The sequence below is a fragment of the Peromyscus eremicus genome, chromosome 10, assembly GCF_949786415.1.
Source record: "Peromyscus eremicus chromosome 10, PerEre_H2_v1, whole genome shotgun sequence".
In the NCBI taxonomy this organism is placed as follows: domain Eukaryota; kingdom Metazoa; phylum Chordata; class Mammalia; order Rodentia; family Cricetidae; genus Peromyscus; species Peromyscus eremicus.
This window is the reverse complement of record NC_081426.1, coordinates 67792790-67806579: the sequence shown is the minus strand read 5'-3', so window position 1 is coordinate 67806579 and position 13790 is coordinate 67792790. Positions and strand designations below refer to the sequence as shown.

Sequence of the window (13790 nt, the reverse complement as noted above, 5' to 3'; positions counted from 1 at the left end):
GCTAACAGAGAAAATATGCTTATGGAGCTGGAGAGATGGCTCGGTTGTTAAGAGCACGTGTTCTTACAGAAGCCCTGGGTTCAGTTTCCAGCACCCACATGGTGGCTAACACCTGTAACTCTAGTTCTAGAGGATCTGACACCTTCTCCTGACCTCTGAAAACACCAGGCACACATGTGGTGTACGTATGTATATACATGAAGGCAAAATACTCACACACATAAAAATAAATAAATCTAAAACAATTATTTGAAAAAAGAAAAAAGACACCTGATGTTAGAAAACCGGTGTGACACTTTCTTTTGCACAGCTTTAAGAAGGGAGGAAGACATGCTCTTACATCAAGAATAATTTCTTTTCTTTCCAACCCCCAAGACTGTCAATAGTGTTTGCTGCCCTCACGGGTTGTCTTAAGGATGAGGCAAAAATGAAGTTCACTCTTCTGCTGAACTATGTCTTCTCAAATGCTGGCTGCTTTTATATTTTCTGGCATCCTTCTCTGGTGCTATGTAGATATTCAGTTGTTTAAGTTCCTGTATCTTTTATAAGCTTTACTAAAGAAACATTTATTTTATTATTTGTATATATGTGTGTGGGTCTGTGAGCATGTATGTGTTTTCCCATGGAAACCATGGCAACAGAATCCCTGGAGTTGTAGTTACACATGGGCTGTGAGCTGCCTGGGGTAGGTTCTGGGAACCAAACTCGGGTCTCGGAGAAGAGCAGCAAGCATCCTTAATGCTGAGCCATCTCTCCACCTCTACTTTAAAATTTTTAATTTATCTTTTTTTTCTTTTTGAGGAAGTTCCAAGTAACTATAGGAAAGTGTTTGGTGGTAAACACATGGGTGCATATGTCCCTAGGACCAAGATATTTCCTTTACAGGTAGCAAGTGATGAAGAGTCATTTTATCTGTTTCACAAAAAAGATGGAATGTCCTTAAAATATTTATTACACTGTAAGATATTATGAGTAGGATTGAACTCTGATGAAACTTGCAAGGCAAATCTGAATTCCAGGTAACTGAGCCTTCTTTTCCTTGAACATAAAATATACGCTTTAAGTTAAAAATGTAAGCTGCACTTGGAGTAAAATAAACTTGGGAGCAGAAAGAAATCTGATAATGAGAAGAAAACAATGCTCAAGAGTTTGACAAGAACACCAGTTGCAGGTATGGATGGGTTATAAACGGAGCCGACATCTGGTAAGGTAGTCATGTGCTCTGTTAAATCCCAGCACACGAAAACATGGGAAAGCAATTACATGAAGTAAACATAAGGAGGTGTCACGCAAATGTGTAATTGACTAATGGCAATGTTTGAGACCACAGCAGCCCCAAGAACAGAATAGCTTGTCACATTTTAGATGTGAAAGTGATTTTTTTTTTTTGGAAAAATATGTAAGAAGCAAATATTTCTTCTCTCCCACCTGTCTTTGCAGAAAGCACTTCCTAAATGCTGGAATTTAAATAGTGTGATCATTCTGGGTACTGCTTATGACATTTCCTACTGTGCATCTATGTCTGTACCCAAATAGGGAGTGTCATTGAACAATTGTGTGTGGGTGTGCGCGCATGTGCCCAGCACATGCATGCCCACACATAATGTTTTGATGGGGGTGGATCATCCTGCTGGAGGTGAACTTTGAGTATCATTTCTCAAGAGTTCCTACATTGAGACAGTGTCACTCACTGGTCTGAGGGGCTCTAGCTGATTCATCTAGGTTTGGGGGCGGGGGCTCAGGGCTCCTTGTATCCCTGCCTCCTGGGCAGCAGGATAACAAGGCTACCGCCACACCTGACTTTTTTAACATGAGTCTGGAAGCTCAGACTTGGAGTTTTTATCCTTGCATAGTAACTTCACAAACCGAACCATTTCCCGATTCTCCCCCTCTGTTTTTTTGCCCTTTTCTTTCTTTCTTTCTTTCTTTCTTTCTTTCTTTCTTTCTTTCTTTCTTTCTTTCTTCCTTTATTTCCTTTTAAAACAGAACTTGTCCTTTTTTGCTTCCTTCTAACAAATGCAAAACATTTCTCAGTGTGTGTTGGAGGGAATACAGTAGACTGATTTCACTCAGATTCTGTCAAATCTGGGTCCCCTAGCCATCAAAGCTGCATGATTCCCTCTAAGGTTCTGAAGGGGCTATTACCATGGGCCTGCAGGTTCTGGTTTGTATTAGAGGAGACACTCTCTTCTTAAGCAAAACATGGAAGAGGAAGTGTCCAGAATTGTAAATAAGGCTTCTAGAGAAGTCTTGCTTGGGGGACCAGGATGGAGAAAACGTACCTTGTCTGAGCCAGGATCCATCTTCGCTGCCTTTACTCAAATCTGACACAGCCAGAAGTTTTCTGAAGTTTGGTTTAGTTTGTTTGCTTTACTCTCCAGGAAGAGAAGTTTCCTTAAGTGTTCTACCTTGTTCTCAAATAAATAACTCTCGGATAAAAGTTTACCTACGCAGTAGGACACCATTAAGAAGAACGAACCAGGACCTTCAGAATGTTCTCCATGGGTACACTGTACAGTAAAAATAGTAAAGGCTCCCAACAGTCTTCATATGGAGTTTCCATTTGTGAGAAGAGAATGGAATACAGACCGACCTAAATGTGCTCAGGATTGCATGCCTCCACCCAAAGAAGATGCTCCGCATGGAGCATCTCTGTGTTTTTCTAGCATAATTTCACCATATAGATTCACTATGTGTACAAACATTTTTTTTTACTGTGAACTTGGGGGGGGGGAACCCTCCTGGGCTTGGCACCTGCTTCTAGCAAGATCCTTCTGGCTAATGCACATTTGTGATGAGAGAGCAGCACGGTTTCTCCCCTCTTGAAAAAAGAAAAGCATCATGTTACATTAATTGTGCATTAACATACATTAATGTAGCTTGTATTAGATACAGGAATACTAATCTTATCTCTTTATCCTGCTGAAAGGACTGCCTTTAACCTGTCATTATAAAAGCATTTGATTATAGTCAAGAGTAAAAGATGAAGGAATGGAAAGAAAACTAGGGGCGAAAGTGGTCATGAAGGAACCGCAGTTCCTCAACAATTGCTACTTGAAGTCTACATAGATGGAGAAAGTAGGCGGTCTCATCACCCAGGGACCGCTTGCCTCTTTGCTCCTGCAGTGACACTCCGGTAGAGAAATGCCCCTTTCTCTTCCGCTGAAGGGCATCTTGGTTGAAAGGCCAGCTCTAAAAAAGACCTGGCCAAAGTCATTCTAGGGGACCGTGGTCACAGAACCGGGTGGACCAAAGTACTCTAGCAGTCGCAGAAGGACCAGTCAGTGTTCATCACCCTGTGGCTGCCAGGGAGCCCTGGTCACCGCCAGCTCCCTGGAACTCACGTTGTAGATTTTTTTGGACAGAGCCAGGCAGGAGTCCCCAACCGAAATGTCTTCTGGAGCTAGGCAGGTAACTTCAGATTTGAAGTTGCTGGGTGGAGGAGAAAATAGTAGAGACATCGGCAACCTGAATAAGCGCCTGTCTAATTAAGCCGTTCAGACCCGAGTATTAAAACTATGGCTCAGCTGGCCAAAGCACCATAAAACAAAACTCCCAAGTTCTGGCCAAGTCACTGCAAGTTGGTGCCCCCAAATACATCTAGGTCCAATGTCTGACCTGCCGCAGCAGATTTTTGGTCCCTCGGGATGCTCAGCTGCAGCAGCTAATTAAGTTCCGCACTTGGAGGCGCCTAATGAGGGCGCAGTGGGCCTTGTCCTTCTGGGGACAGCAAGTGTCTCAGAGCCCGTTACTGGCTACATTTTACTCCCACCAGAAACCGAACTGCGTCCAGATTTTCTCTCGGGTGCGACTTGCCGCCCGGCACAGTTCCGGGCTAGTGGGGGAGTGGGCGTGGGAAACCGGGAAATCCAAACCTGGTAACCAGCGAGGGGCGTGGCCGGACGCGGGGAGTCCCCGCCCCTCCCAGCAGTGACCCCGCCCCCACGCTCTAGTGTTTAGCCAGCGCTCGCGCTCGGCACTGAATCCTCTGGACCCCAGGAGAGTAGTAGTAGGCTGTGTTTCCTTAGATCGCGCCGGACGCTACCTGGCACCACAGAAAGCTCAGATTGCGTCCTGCAGCCGGGATAACCTGGCTTGCCGGTGTCCGCAGATCCCGCTGCAGTTGCGGCCGGAGCCAGGGCGCCCTTGCCGGGCGCTCTCCCCGGTCCTGCGCTGCGGGGCGCGCATCGCCTCTGCGACTTCTTTGCGGGCCAGGGACCGAGAAAGAGTCTGTGCCTGAGAATTGGGCTCTGTGCCCAGCGCGAGGTGCAGGATGGAGAGCAAGGCGCTGCTAGCTGTCGCTCTGTGGCTCTGCGTGGAGACCCGGGCGGCCTCTGTGGGTAAGGAAGGAGCCCACTCTCTGAAAGTAAGGGTGCGGGCGGAGAGCGGGGATGCGAGAGAAGAGGACCTAACTCGGAGAGAACTAGGGACCTGCCCTTTGGTGTTCTTTCATTATCAACGGGGAAACGGGCTCAAAGACCAGCCCTAAAGGACTCAGCCAGGCGGTGGTCTCCAGCGCTCTAGCCCAGAACTCTAATCTCCCCCCAGGCTTAGGTTGGAGCTTGTTGTGCCTCGGGCGGGCGCTGGGGTGGCGGGAGTGGGAAGGCGCTCGGAGCCGGGGCCGGAGATGCCCCCACAGGCAAGAACAGGCAGTGAAAACGCCTGGAAGCGAGCGCCAGCCGGGCGCCCTGCGTGGCATCCTGCACTCCGTGGAGCAACGAACCCGCCCCCTGCTCAGCTCCGGTTTTGCTCCAGCACTTGAGCACACAGACTATGTGAAGTGAGGTCTCTTCAGAGGGCGACACTTTCCTCCTCCAACTTTCTTTGATGCAGAATGCTACTTTCCTCGCAGGAAGAATAGGCGGTTCCCTCTTCTTTGACAGCGTCTCCGGGTGTCTTAAAGTAACTATCCACTTAATACTCCAAAGCGTTTGGTCCTAGGGTAAACTCATAGTCAAAAGCTGAGTTTCAGAAATCTCTTGGGTTTGGCACCTAGTTATAGGGCCCCTTTTCGTGTCACTTAAAAATGCTCTCTGCTTCAAGGTTAGTAGCACACATGCTCTTGGGCTCTTGGTGCAACAAATTCCCTTCCCTCCCCTCCCCTTCCCTTCCCTCCCCTCCCCTCCCCTTCCCTTCCCTTCCCTTCCCTCCCCTCCTCTTCTCTCCTACTTCCACTCTTCCTCCTCTATTTCTCATTTCCTTTTTGTAGCCACAGTTTGCAGAATTCCCAGTCTCCACCCATTGGAGAATGAAGGGTCAGAAAAAGAAAAAAAAGTCAATTCTGTAAAAGCATTCCTTGCATCAGAAGAGAATTGCATGCCTTAAAAACACTGGCACTAACATACAGTACCAAGATCATCTGTCCACAGTTATTGAATTTTCTTCATAATGACTTGGTTCATCAGGCCAGCTCCATCATGGGTGCTCATTTGTCCCTGACAAACGGGCACTCTTCTCCCTTTCTGGGAAGAGAAAGACAGTCTGGAACATGTGCTTGCCCTGTGTGTGAGTTGCTTTGAAGCCTGGGGTGTTCCTAGTACAGCAGTTTAACAGTAGCCTGCTTCCCTGAGTAAAACGGAGGTTGCCCTTTTGGAGTGTGTGACTTGCTTAATTGGATTGGACTATAATTGGTGCTGTCGAAGTCTAGAGACAGAGCTGCTGTTGTTTTTCCTTCTCGTCTTCGAGTGGGAAGGATAACAGTGCACAAATTAATTAATGTTGGTTCTGGGATTTGAACATAAAAGGGCTTTTATTGTGTAGTAGCATATGTACCTCTTACAGTCACAATGAGCTGTCTAAGGGACAGGACCCAAACTTGCCAATGAAAATGAATGAGGTTTAATGGGGTGGGGGGGAGTGTTAGTCATTGATGGAACTCTCCAGTTATTATTGATAACCTTGTTGACTACGTTTGGTTGTGGATAGATCCCTAGGAGAGCACGGTGTTGTATTTGGCCTCTTATGAATGGGACGGCTTGTCTTTTAAAGATGAACGTAGCTAACGGGCCTGCAGTCTAAGATAATCTCTGGCTGTATTTCATTATAGAGACAGTCAAGAGGCTCTCAGTGACTGTGGCGTGTAGATCAGTGGTAGAGTGCCGAGGGTTCACTTCCCAGCGCTGAAGAATAAGTCATTTACTGCCGAGGTGGAGTGGACACAGCTTATTGAATGGCTAGTTATTTGCTACCACATTTTCCCTTACACGTCTGCCCACCTAATGGCTTCTTTTTCATTTGGCTCATCATGTGAGTCGTACCCAGTATTGTTCTCAGGCTAATGTTTCTCATTATTATAAATCTATTTATCAAACAAACTATTTATATCTTCCGCTTCTCAAACAAAGTAGCGTTCCATCATTGGAAGACTTATTTAAGGGCATTTTAATTGCTTGACTATGTTGAGGGCGATGACTTCTTTCATATGGAAGAGTGTTATACGGATTGATTGAACATGACTACTCAGTTCTGCAGCTGTCTCAGGGTGCCCCACAGAGCACCCGTGATACAGTCACCTCAAACGCATATTTGCAGATCTAGAGCTCGCCAAACACTGCATAAAGTTCAGAACCACTGCCCAAACACAAGTCATTCACAATGTCAACTAGCTGCTGAGATTTATTAATGTCATTTAATTTCCAATGTTTTCAAATATCTCATCAGCCAATCAATCTATAGTTATATCAGCAACATATGTGCATTGGATTAGCTTGGGTGTATTTGGGGTGGCATGGCTGTAGACTGTTCTGCACATCTGCGTAGGTGTGTGAGAACCTGTGCTGCCGATTAATCGCCTACCTCCAGTTGTTCACATAGGGCCTCAGTGTCATGGCACTGGATATTTGCCCTAGCTATTTGCTTATACTCTCTTTATCAACACAGCCTCGTATTTGCTCATGTTCACTTATTTGCCCAACAATGTCATTGCCAGCTGAGGCCTTAAGAGTCATCTGTTGTTAGTCAGTGTGAATGAGAAAGCCTGGATGGCTGCCTGGTATTAACTAGTTATTTTTTCTTTAGACAGTCTCACTATGTGGCCCAGGCTAGCCTCGAACTTCTGGTCCTCTTTTTCCATCCATCTGAATGCTGGGTTTCCAGGTGTACACCACCAGGCTAGGTGGGCCAGTTACTTTTCAAGCTGAGAGCTGGAAGATTTTGATGTCCCTTAGCCTGGTGGGCAACTTCTGTTTTTCTCATGCTTTTAACGCACCTGGTGACACTTTACATTTAGGTGACCGAAAACTAGTTATCTTGCTGTGAAATGACCTATAGAGACATGACTCTCTCATGATGTTTTTTTCTACATTTTAATCCTTTAGGTAACACGCATCTTGTGTCTGGAGCTTTGTGTCAAGATGAACTCAGAGTTTTGATGAATGAGTTGAGACCCCCCCCCCATTGCAGTTCATTAGAGTTACGCTATTTTTAGTTTTGTTCAGAGAAAAAGTATATTAATATGTATGTATGCATGAACTTGAGAAATGTTTCTCTTTCTCGATTCCTTTTCATCCATTTAAATGTGCTGTCTTTAGGAGCCACTACCTCAGCGTTTGCAGCTCAGTTACCAAAGGAAATCTGCTACACAGCATGATAAGACAATGGGACAAGGTCACAGTGGCTCCTGTCCCTTTCAGGGGTATGGAGATGAGCTGTATAGAGATCTCTCCGGGGAGCTTTGACTAATCAGCGATGTAGCTAGATGTGTGCATCCTATGCTTTACAAGAAATGTCAGCGGGTCCTTTCCCAAGGGCCTGAGATCATCAGATGGCCGTTCACCGGGTTTCAGTGTCCCATATCCTTTTGTAAGACCTTGAAGTTGGCAATGCAGGAAAACAGGAACTCCACCCTAGTGCCGTGAATTGCAGGACTGTTGTGTGGGTTTGTGACCATCTGCCCATTCTTCCTGTTATGACAGAGCTTGTGAACCTTTTACTGGGAATGGGGCAAAGTGAATTCCACTTTTATACAATGAATTGCTGAAGAAGCCTTTTAAAACTTGGAGTGTGCATTGTTTATGGAAGGTGTTTCCTATTGGGTCTGACTCTTATCTAATTTGTTTCTAGGTTTGCCGGGTGATTCCCCCCACCCACCCAAGCTTAGCACACAAAAAGACATACTTACAATTCTGGCAAATACAACCCTTCAGATTACTTGCAGGTAAGGATTCATTTTAGATTCAGATTTCCTGTGTGGAAGGACTCATTGTTTACTGAGGTCACAACAATTTCCATTACTGCAGAATTATAATAGTATTGTTGTAATTGTTTAATATGTCATGAGGCTTCTAAGAACTCACGTAATAATGAAACAATGAGAAAGGTCATTTCAAACTTTTGTACTGTTTTGCTGGGCCTTTTCAATACGTACAAGCATTTTACACCAATGCAACACACACACAAGCATGCATACACACAAGCATGCACACATGTGCATGCGTGCCAAAAACTGGCATGTGATAGACATTTATGGCTATTGATAAATCAGTAAAGTTAAGGACATATCCTTGTGAAATAGAGTTGAAGTCTGAGCCATGTACATGTCAGTCAGAATGGCTTTTGGACATCTTTTTAGCCCTTTATAAGAACTGTGTTCTACAAATGGAATTCTGTCTGTAGTAGCAATTTAGTCTCTAGTCAGTAATATTCCTGACCATATGTCCTGTTCAAAACACGAGCTTCATACTCTGGCTTGATGTTCAGGGCTACTTTTCCACTTGCTAGCAAGAAGCCATGTTGTTGATGCTGGATGAGCAGGCCAACAAAGTTCTTTGACAAGAAGTGGCCTTTGAATTTTGCTTTTCAACCAAGAGGCAAGAAAGGAAACCTAGAGGAGGTGTAGGTGGATGTGGTGATCATTCATGAAAGACCCGGAGGTCTCTGCAGACCAGCGTGGTTTGGGAGATGACGGTAATAGATCCAGGCAATGATACCATCTAAGAAGTGTGCTTGGCCCCACAAAAAGTCCTGGCAGCTTGTGGCCATTGCCTCATTTTTGAAGACTACCAAGTGGTCCACAGAATAACTCAGGTCTGTTTTAGATTGGTGCATGTGGCCTAGGCCTCCCTCTTATCTGAGGTCTGCAAAAGTCACCAATACCCAGTCTTTTGGGGGAAAACAGAAACAGAAAACCATAGCAGGAGCTGTTTATCTTTAACAAGTCATGGCGTTTCCCGAGACTTTCCTCAACCTTTTCTGAGACACAAAGCTCACTTAAGATCTGCAAAGGTTCCTCCCTCCCTTTGGAAATGGCAGAAACATTTCTTGTGTTCTAAGCAAGCCCTGGAGTAAACAAGTAGTCAACACTGCGATGTCCTGGGATTTTCAAGCTCTTTGAACGAAGGCGCTGTGGGTCACATTGTTTTATTCATATTGACTATCTTCCATTCCCCTTGTAGAGAAATGAAGCAATAAATGTGTTTTCTATTTAACGTGACCCTTATGAGGTACCATGAGTCTCTTCTCTCTGAGACCTCTCTTCTTACCCCCGCCCCCATACCTACATGATGACTCTGGCTTTCTTGCTGTTCCCCCGACACTCCAGATGTGCACTAGTCCCTACCCTTCACATTTACTGTTCCTGCTTGAAATGCCGTTTCTCCTGATGTGCATAGGGCCATCTTGGCCAGGTTCCTCCCTTCTCTTGGCTTCTTTCATATTTTTTTTTCACACAACACTAAATCACTGCTTTTTATACAATGACTTGGACTTTCTCATTGTCTATCTCCCCCAATTAAAGTGAGGTTCCATAAAGGTGCTGATTTATATCATCTTGGTGCATGCTGGGCAAGTGCTCTAGGAGTGAGCATTACATTCTTGGTCCCTTAAAGTGTTGGCTTTTGTCCTCAATAATGCTCAGCAATCACATATGCTTAAAAAATATTGAATGAGGGGATGGGGATTTAGCTCAGCGGTAGAGCGCTTGCCTAGCAAGCGCAAGGCCCTGGGTTCGGTCCTCAGCTCTGACAAAAAAAAAATATTGACTGAAAGAGTGAGTGTGTGAACTAACAGAAGACACACGACCCTGTGGGTGATTTCTGAAATAGAGTGTGTGGTCTTCGGTGGCATGTCCATGCAGACTATCTTGAGTCTATCAACTTTAAAGTGTCTGTCGAGCCTTTTATATGCATGTGAGAACCAAACCTTCCATTCTCTTAGTCATGGCCTCATGCCATGGAGTGTCACATGAATACCTTCCTGGAATACTTTTTTCAGGGGACAGAGGGACCTGGATTGGCTTTGGCCCAACAACCAGCGTGGTTCCGAGGACAGGGTGTTGGTGACTGAGTGCAGCGACAGTATCTTCTGCAAGACACTCACAATTCCAAAAGTGGTCGCAAATGATACCGGAGCCTACAAGTGCGTCTACCGGGACGTCGACATGGCCTCCTCCGTTTATGTCTATGTCCAAGGTAAGCAGTGGGCCGCAATGTACTTCCCACGTCCACTTACTGAGTCTAAAACACAACAGGCACCAGAAAAGTTGAATCCCACAGAAGGCTTGTTGGAAAGGCTGTTTGCCGAAAGGAATATAAAACTTGTCTCCCGGGCTTCCTTTGAGAAAGGACTCACTGACGGTCTGGGCTTTGGTCTGGGCTGCATTTCTCTTCTCCAGTTAGCTCAGTCCTGCTCCCTTTTCTATGGTGCTCTGAGATTTTCTGTGACCCGCCATGGGCTCTATGGACTCATAAAATGCCTTTGCTGTTTGAGACCCTGGGATCTTAGAAATGGAGGGAGATTGGAGGTGAATTATAGAGAGGTTTCTGTGGTGAGATAGGTTATCTAAGGAGGGAGGAGGTTTTGGCAGGAATGCCTAGCCAAGGACTCTGGAGGTTGTCTCTTTTCCCCTCCCCCATAAGATCTTGCCTTTCCAGACTCACACTTTATTAAAAAAAAAATTCACATACCCATGGGCACAGCCCAGCCCCACCTCTAGAGAACGCCTCAAGGGATGACTGTGTTTCTAGTCTTTGCTTGTGTGCTCTAAGAGGGCTGAAAGTTTGGAATCAACTCCCGGGAGATGCAGCCCAGAGACGTAGGAAAAGTCATTTCGTAGTTAGCATGTGTATTTTATTTTGAAAGGATGGGTAGCTGTGTGGGCTTCCTTTGTATACTTCACCTTTAAGGGCTAATGATTTAGGACTGATTTACAAAGACCTTTCATTTTATGTCACAGGATTAACTTAGCATTTGTCTCACTTCAAAGGGTTAGTTTAACTCCATAAGCAAACATGTAACTTAGCATCTTTATAAGAAAAGCTACAGCACAACGTGTATTCAATGTTTAGAGCATTAATTATGATCTGCTATATTTTAAAAATTGCACACCACCTTTTCTTGTGAAAAACCTGTCTTCACTTATGAGATGCACTTCTCAGAAATATAAAGGTGGCATTATGTATAAAGATTTATTTGTTTTTTGTTTTTTGTGAATGAGAGTTTTGCATGTATGTATGTGTACTGTGTGCACGCCTGCTATCCATGGAGGTCAGAAGAGGGCATGGGACCCCCCCACCCCGGAACTGGAGTTACAGATGGCTGTGAGCCACCATGGGTGCTGGGAACTGAATGCAAATCCTCTGCAGGAGCAGCCAATGCTCCTAACTGCTGGGCCATCTCTCCAAGTCTGGGTTGCATTATATCTGACATGGGCATACTGTGCTGTGTTTCTTTCAGAGAAGGATGGATCTTTACAGGTATTTTATTTATTCATCTATATGCAACCTTACATGTCAGAGGACTTGAGACAGATGAAATTGACTTCAACATTTTTTCTAGAAGCCACTATTACCAGACAGGAAGGCTATTCATCAGGGCACACTTGCAGATCTGCCCTTCCATTTTAGTAGGAACAGTCGATGGAAGACCACATCCAAATGACCCATGGTGCTCTGGGGCTGCTCAGTGGTTGGGCAATCTTTCTGCCCAGGGTAAGCAAAGTCTAAGATGGAGCTCTGTGCCCTCCTCCTCACTCTGCAGAGCTGAGGGAGACAAGGCTCGGACCTTGGGGAATGTCTGCCTCCTTTTGATCTGGCAGTCTTAGGAGATGTGGCTGTCTCAGAAGATTGCAAGGATTTCCTGCTCTCAGCCTGTCTGGAAAAACTACAAGATGAGCCTCTCCCACAATATCTTGTTACTTCCTTCTCCCTGAGTCAGGAAACCTGGAGACATGTGAAAAGTCATTTCATGAGTTACCGTAAATATTTTATTTTGAGAGGATGCGTGGTTGTTTAGTGTTCCTTTGTTTATTTCCCCTTTAGGGCTACTGAAATAGAACTGATTTGCCAAATAACTTTAGTCTTAAGTCAAGAAGTTAATTTAGCTTCTCCAGGCTTGCTCTGAATGAAGCAAGTCATGTAATATTCCGTTAACATGTGCACGGAGGGTAGACAAGAGCAACAAGTGGTGGTCTTTGGCGCTGTTAGTCCGTCTTCTCTGTGCCTTTGGATACACCACGAAATTCTGCTCATGCTTCAACTTAGCACTCTAAGTTGAGCTCTCCAAGAGTTTGGTCATGAAGTTTAACAACAGGAAAGAAAGCATTGACTATATTATTCCCTATGGACAGGTCCTTAATGTACCCTTCTGGTCTCCACCTCACTTCCTCTGTCCTCTGACCCATCTAGCGGTGGATGGAGCCAGGAAGCTGGCCTTGGCCTCATAAGATAATGGCTGTGGCATGTGGGGGGCGAAGCTAGCTGCATTTCTCTGCTTTCCAGCTGGGGAGGAAATCAGATTTTTTGCTATTGAAAGGAATTAGCTACTCTTCTTCCCTTTGGTTTCATTAACTCTTTCTTCACCTCTGAAAAGGCTTGCTCAGATTGTGGGGGGTGGGAGCTGAGATATTATCTCTGAGATTTCCAGTGGTGACTTCAGACCATGTCCCCTGTCTCTGGGAACTGGAGTAAATTCTCAGCTATGTATTAATACTTTTTGAAGGATATCAAAATCACTCTGGCTCAAGCTTTCTGCATTGTGGTTTTCCAAACATTCATTGGCAGAGATATTAATAAGTTCTAAATCTTGAACTAAATGTAGTGGTTATTAAACATTGTTGCATAAGGACATTTATCTTCAGTGCTCATAGTCTTAAGGTGTTATAGACATCATTCTTTGAATCAGTCATCTAATTGTTATTTTCTCTTAGTTTAAAGACTCTAATTTCATTTCAGGTCAGTTATATTATTTGCCTACTGAAAGAAATGAATTTTTAGCATCATAAAACTCATAGTTTGAGTGTATGGATTTAAATTGAAATGTTTATTTTATAAAAAAACTATAATAATCTTTTAAAGCATGGAATTTCTAAAATAGATTTTACTTGTTAATGTTCCATGTGGAAGAAGAAGTTAAGCTCATTTTTGGAGTTTCCATTCAGATCTCCCCACCCCTACTCCCTGCTCTGTGTGTGTGTGTGTGTGTGTGTGTGTGTGTGTGTGTGTGTGTGTGTTTCTCTCCCCTTCTTGAACCATATCTTTGGAGCCAGATCTCTGCCTGCAGACTAACCTGTGGGCATCTTTCTTCATGCAAGTTGTCAATGGCCATCATTCACTCATTCATTTAGGGTTTGTGGACCCAAGAATACCAACTCTCCTGCTGATGACTCACGGGGAGAATTCTCTTTTCTTCCAGATTACAGGTCACCATTCATCGCCTCTGTCAGTGACCAGCATGGTGTCGTGCACATCACTGAGAACAAAAACAAAACTGTGGTGATTCCGTGCCGAGGGTTGATTTCCAACCTCAACGTCTCGCTCTGCGCAGTGAGTTGCCTCTTCTTCAGTTGCCTCCTCGGT

General features: G+C 44.8%; 1 protein-coding gene across 2 annotated transcripts in view; it reads left to right on the top strand.

Moving 5' to 3' along the window:
- Nucleotides 1–4002: 4002 nt before the first annotated feature.
- Nucleotides 4003–13790, top strand: part of Kdr (kinase insert domain receptor) — a 44380-nt gene continuing 34592 nt past the window's right edge. For both annotated transcript variants that reach the window (XM_059276032.1, XM_059276033.1), the window contains exons 1-4: nt 4003–4340; nt 8062–8155; nt 10210–10406; nt 13627–13757. In XM_059276032.1, coding sequence (XP_059132015.1) covers nt 4274–4340; nt 8062–8155; nt 10210–10406; nt 13627–13757 — 489 coding nt within the window. In that variant the 5' untranslated portion in view covers nt 4003–4273. The remainder of the gene's footprint in view (nt 4341–8061; nt 8156–10209; nt 10407–13626; nt 13758–13790) is intronic.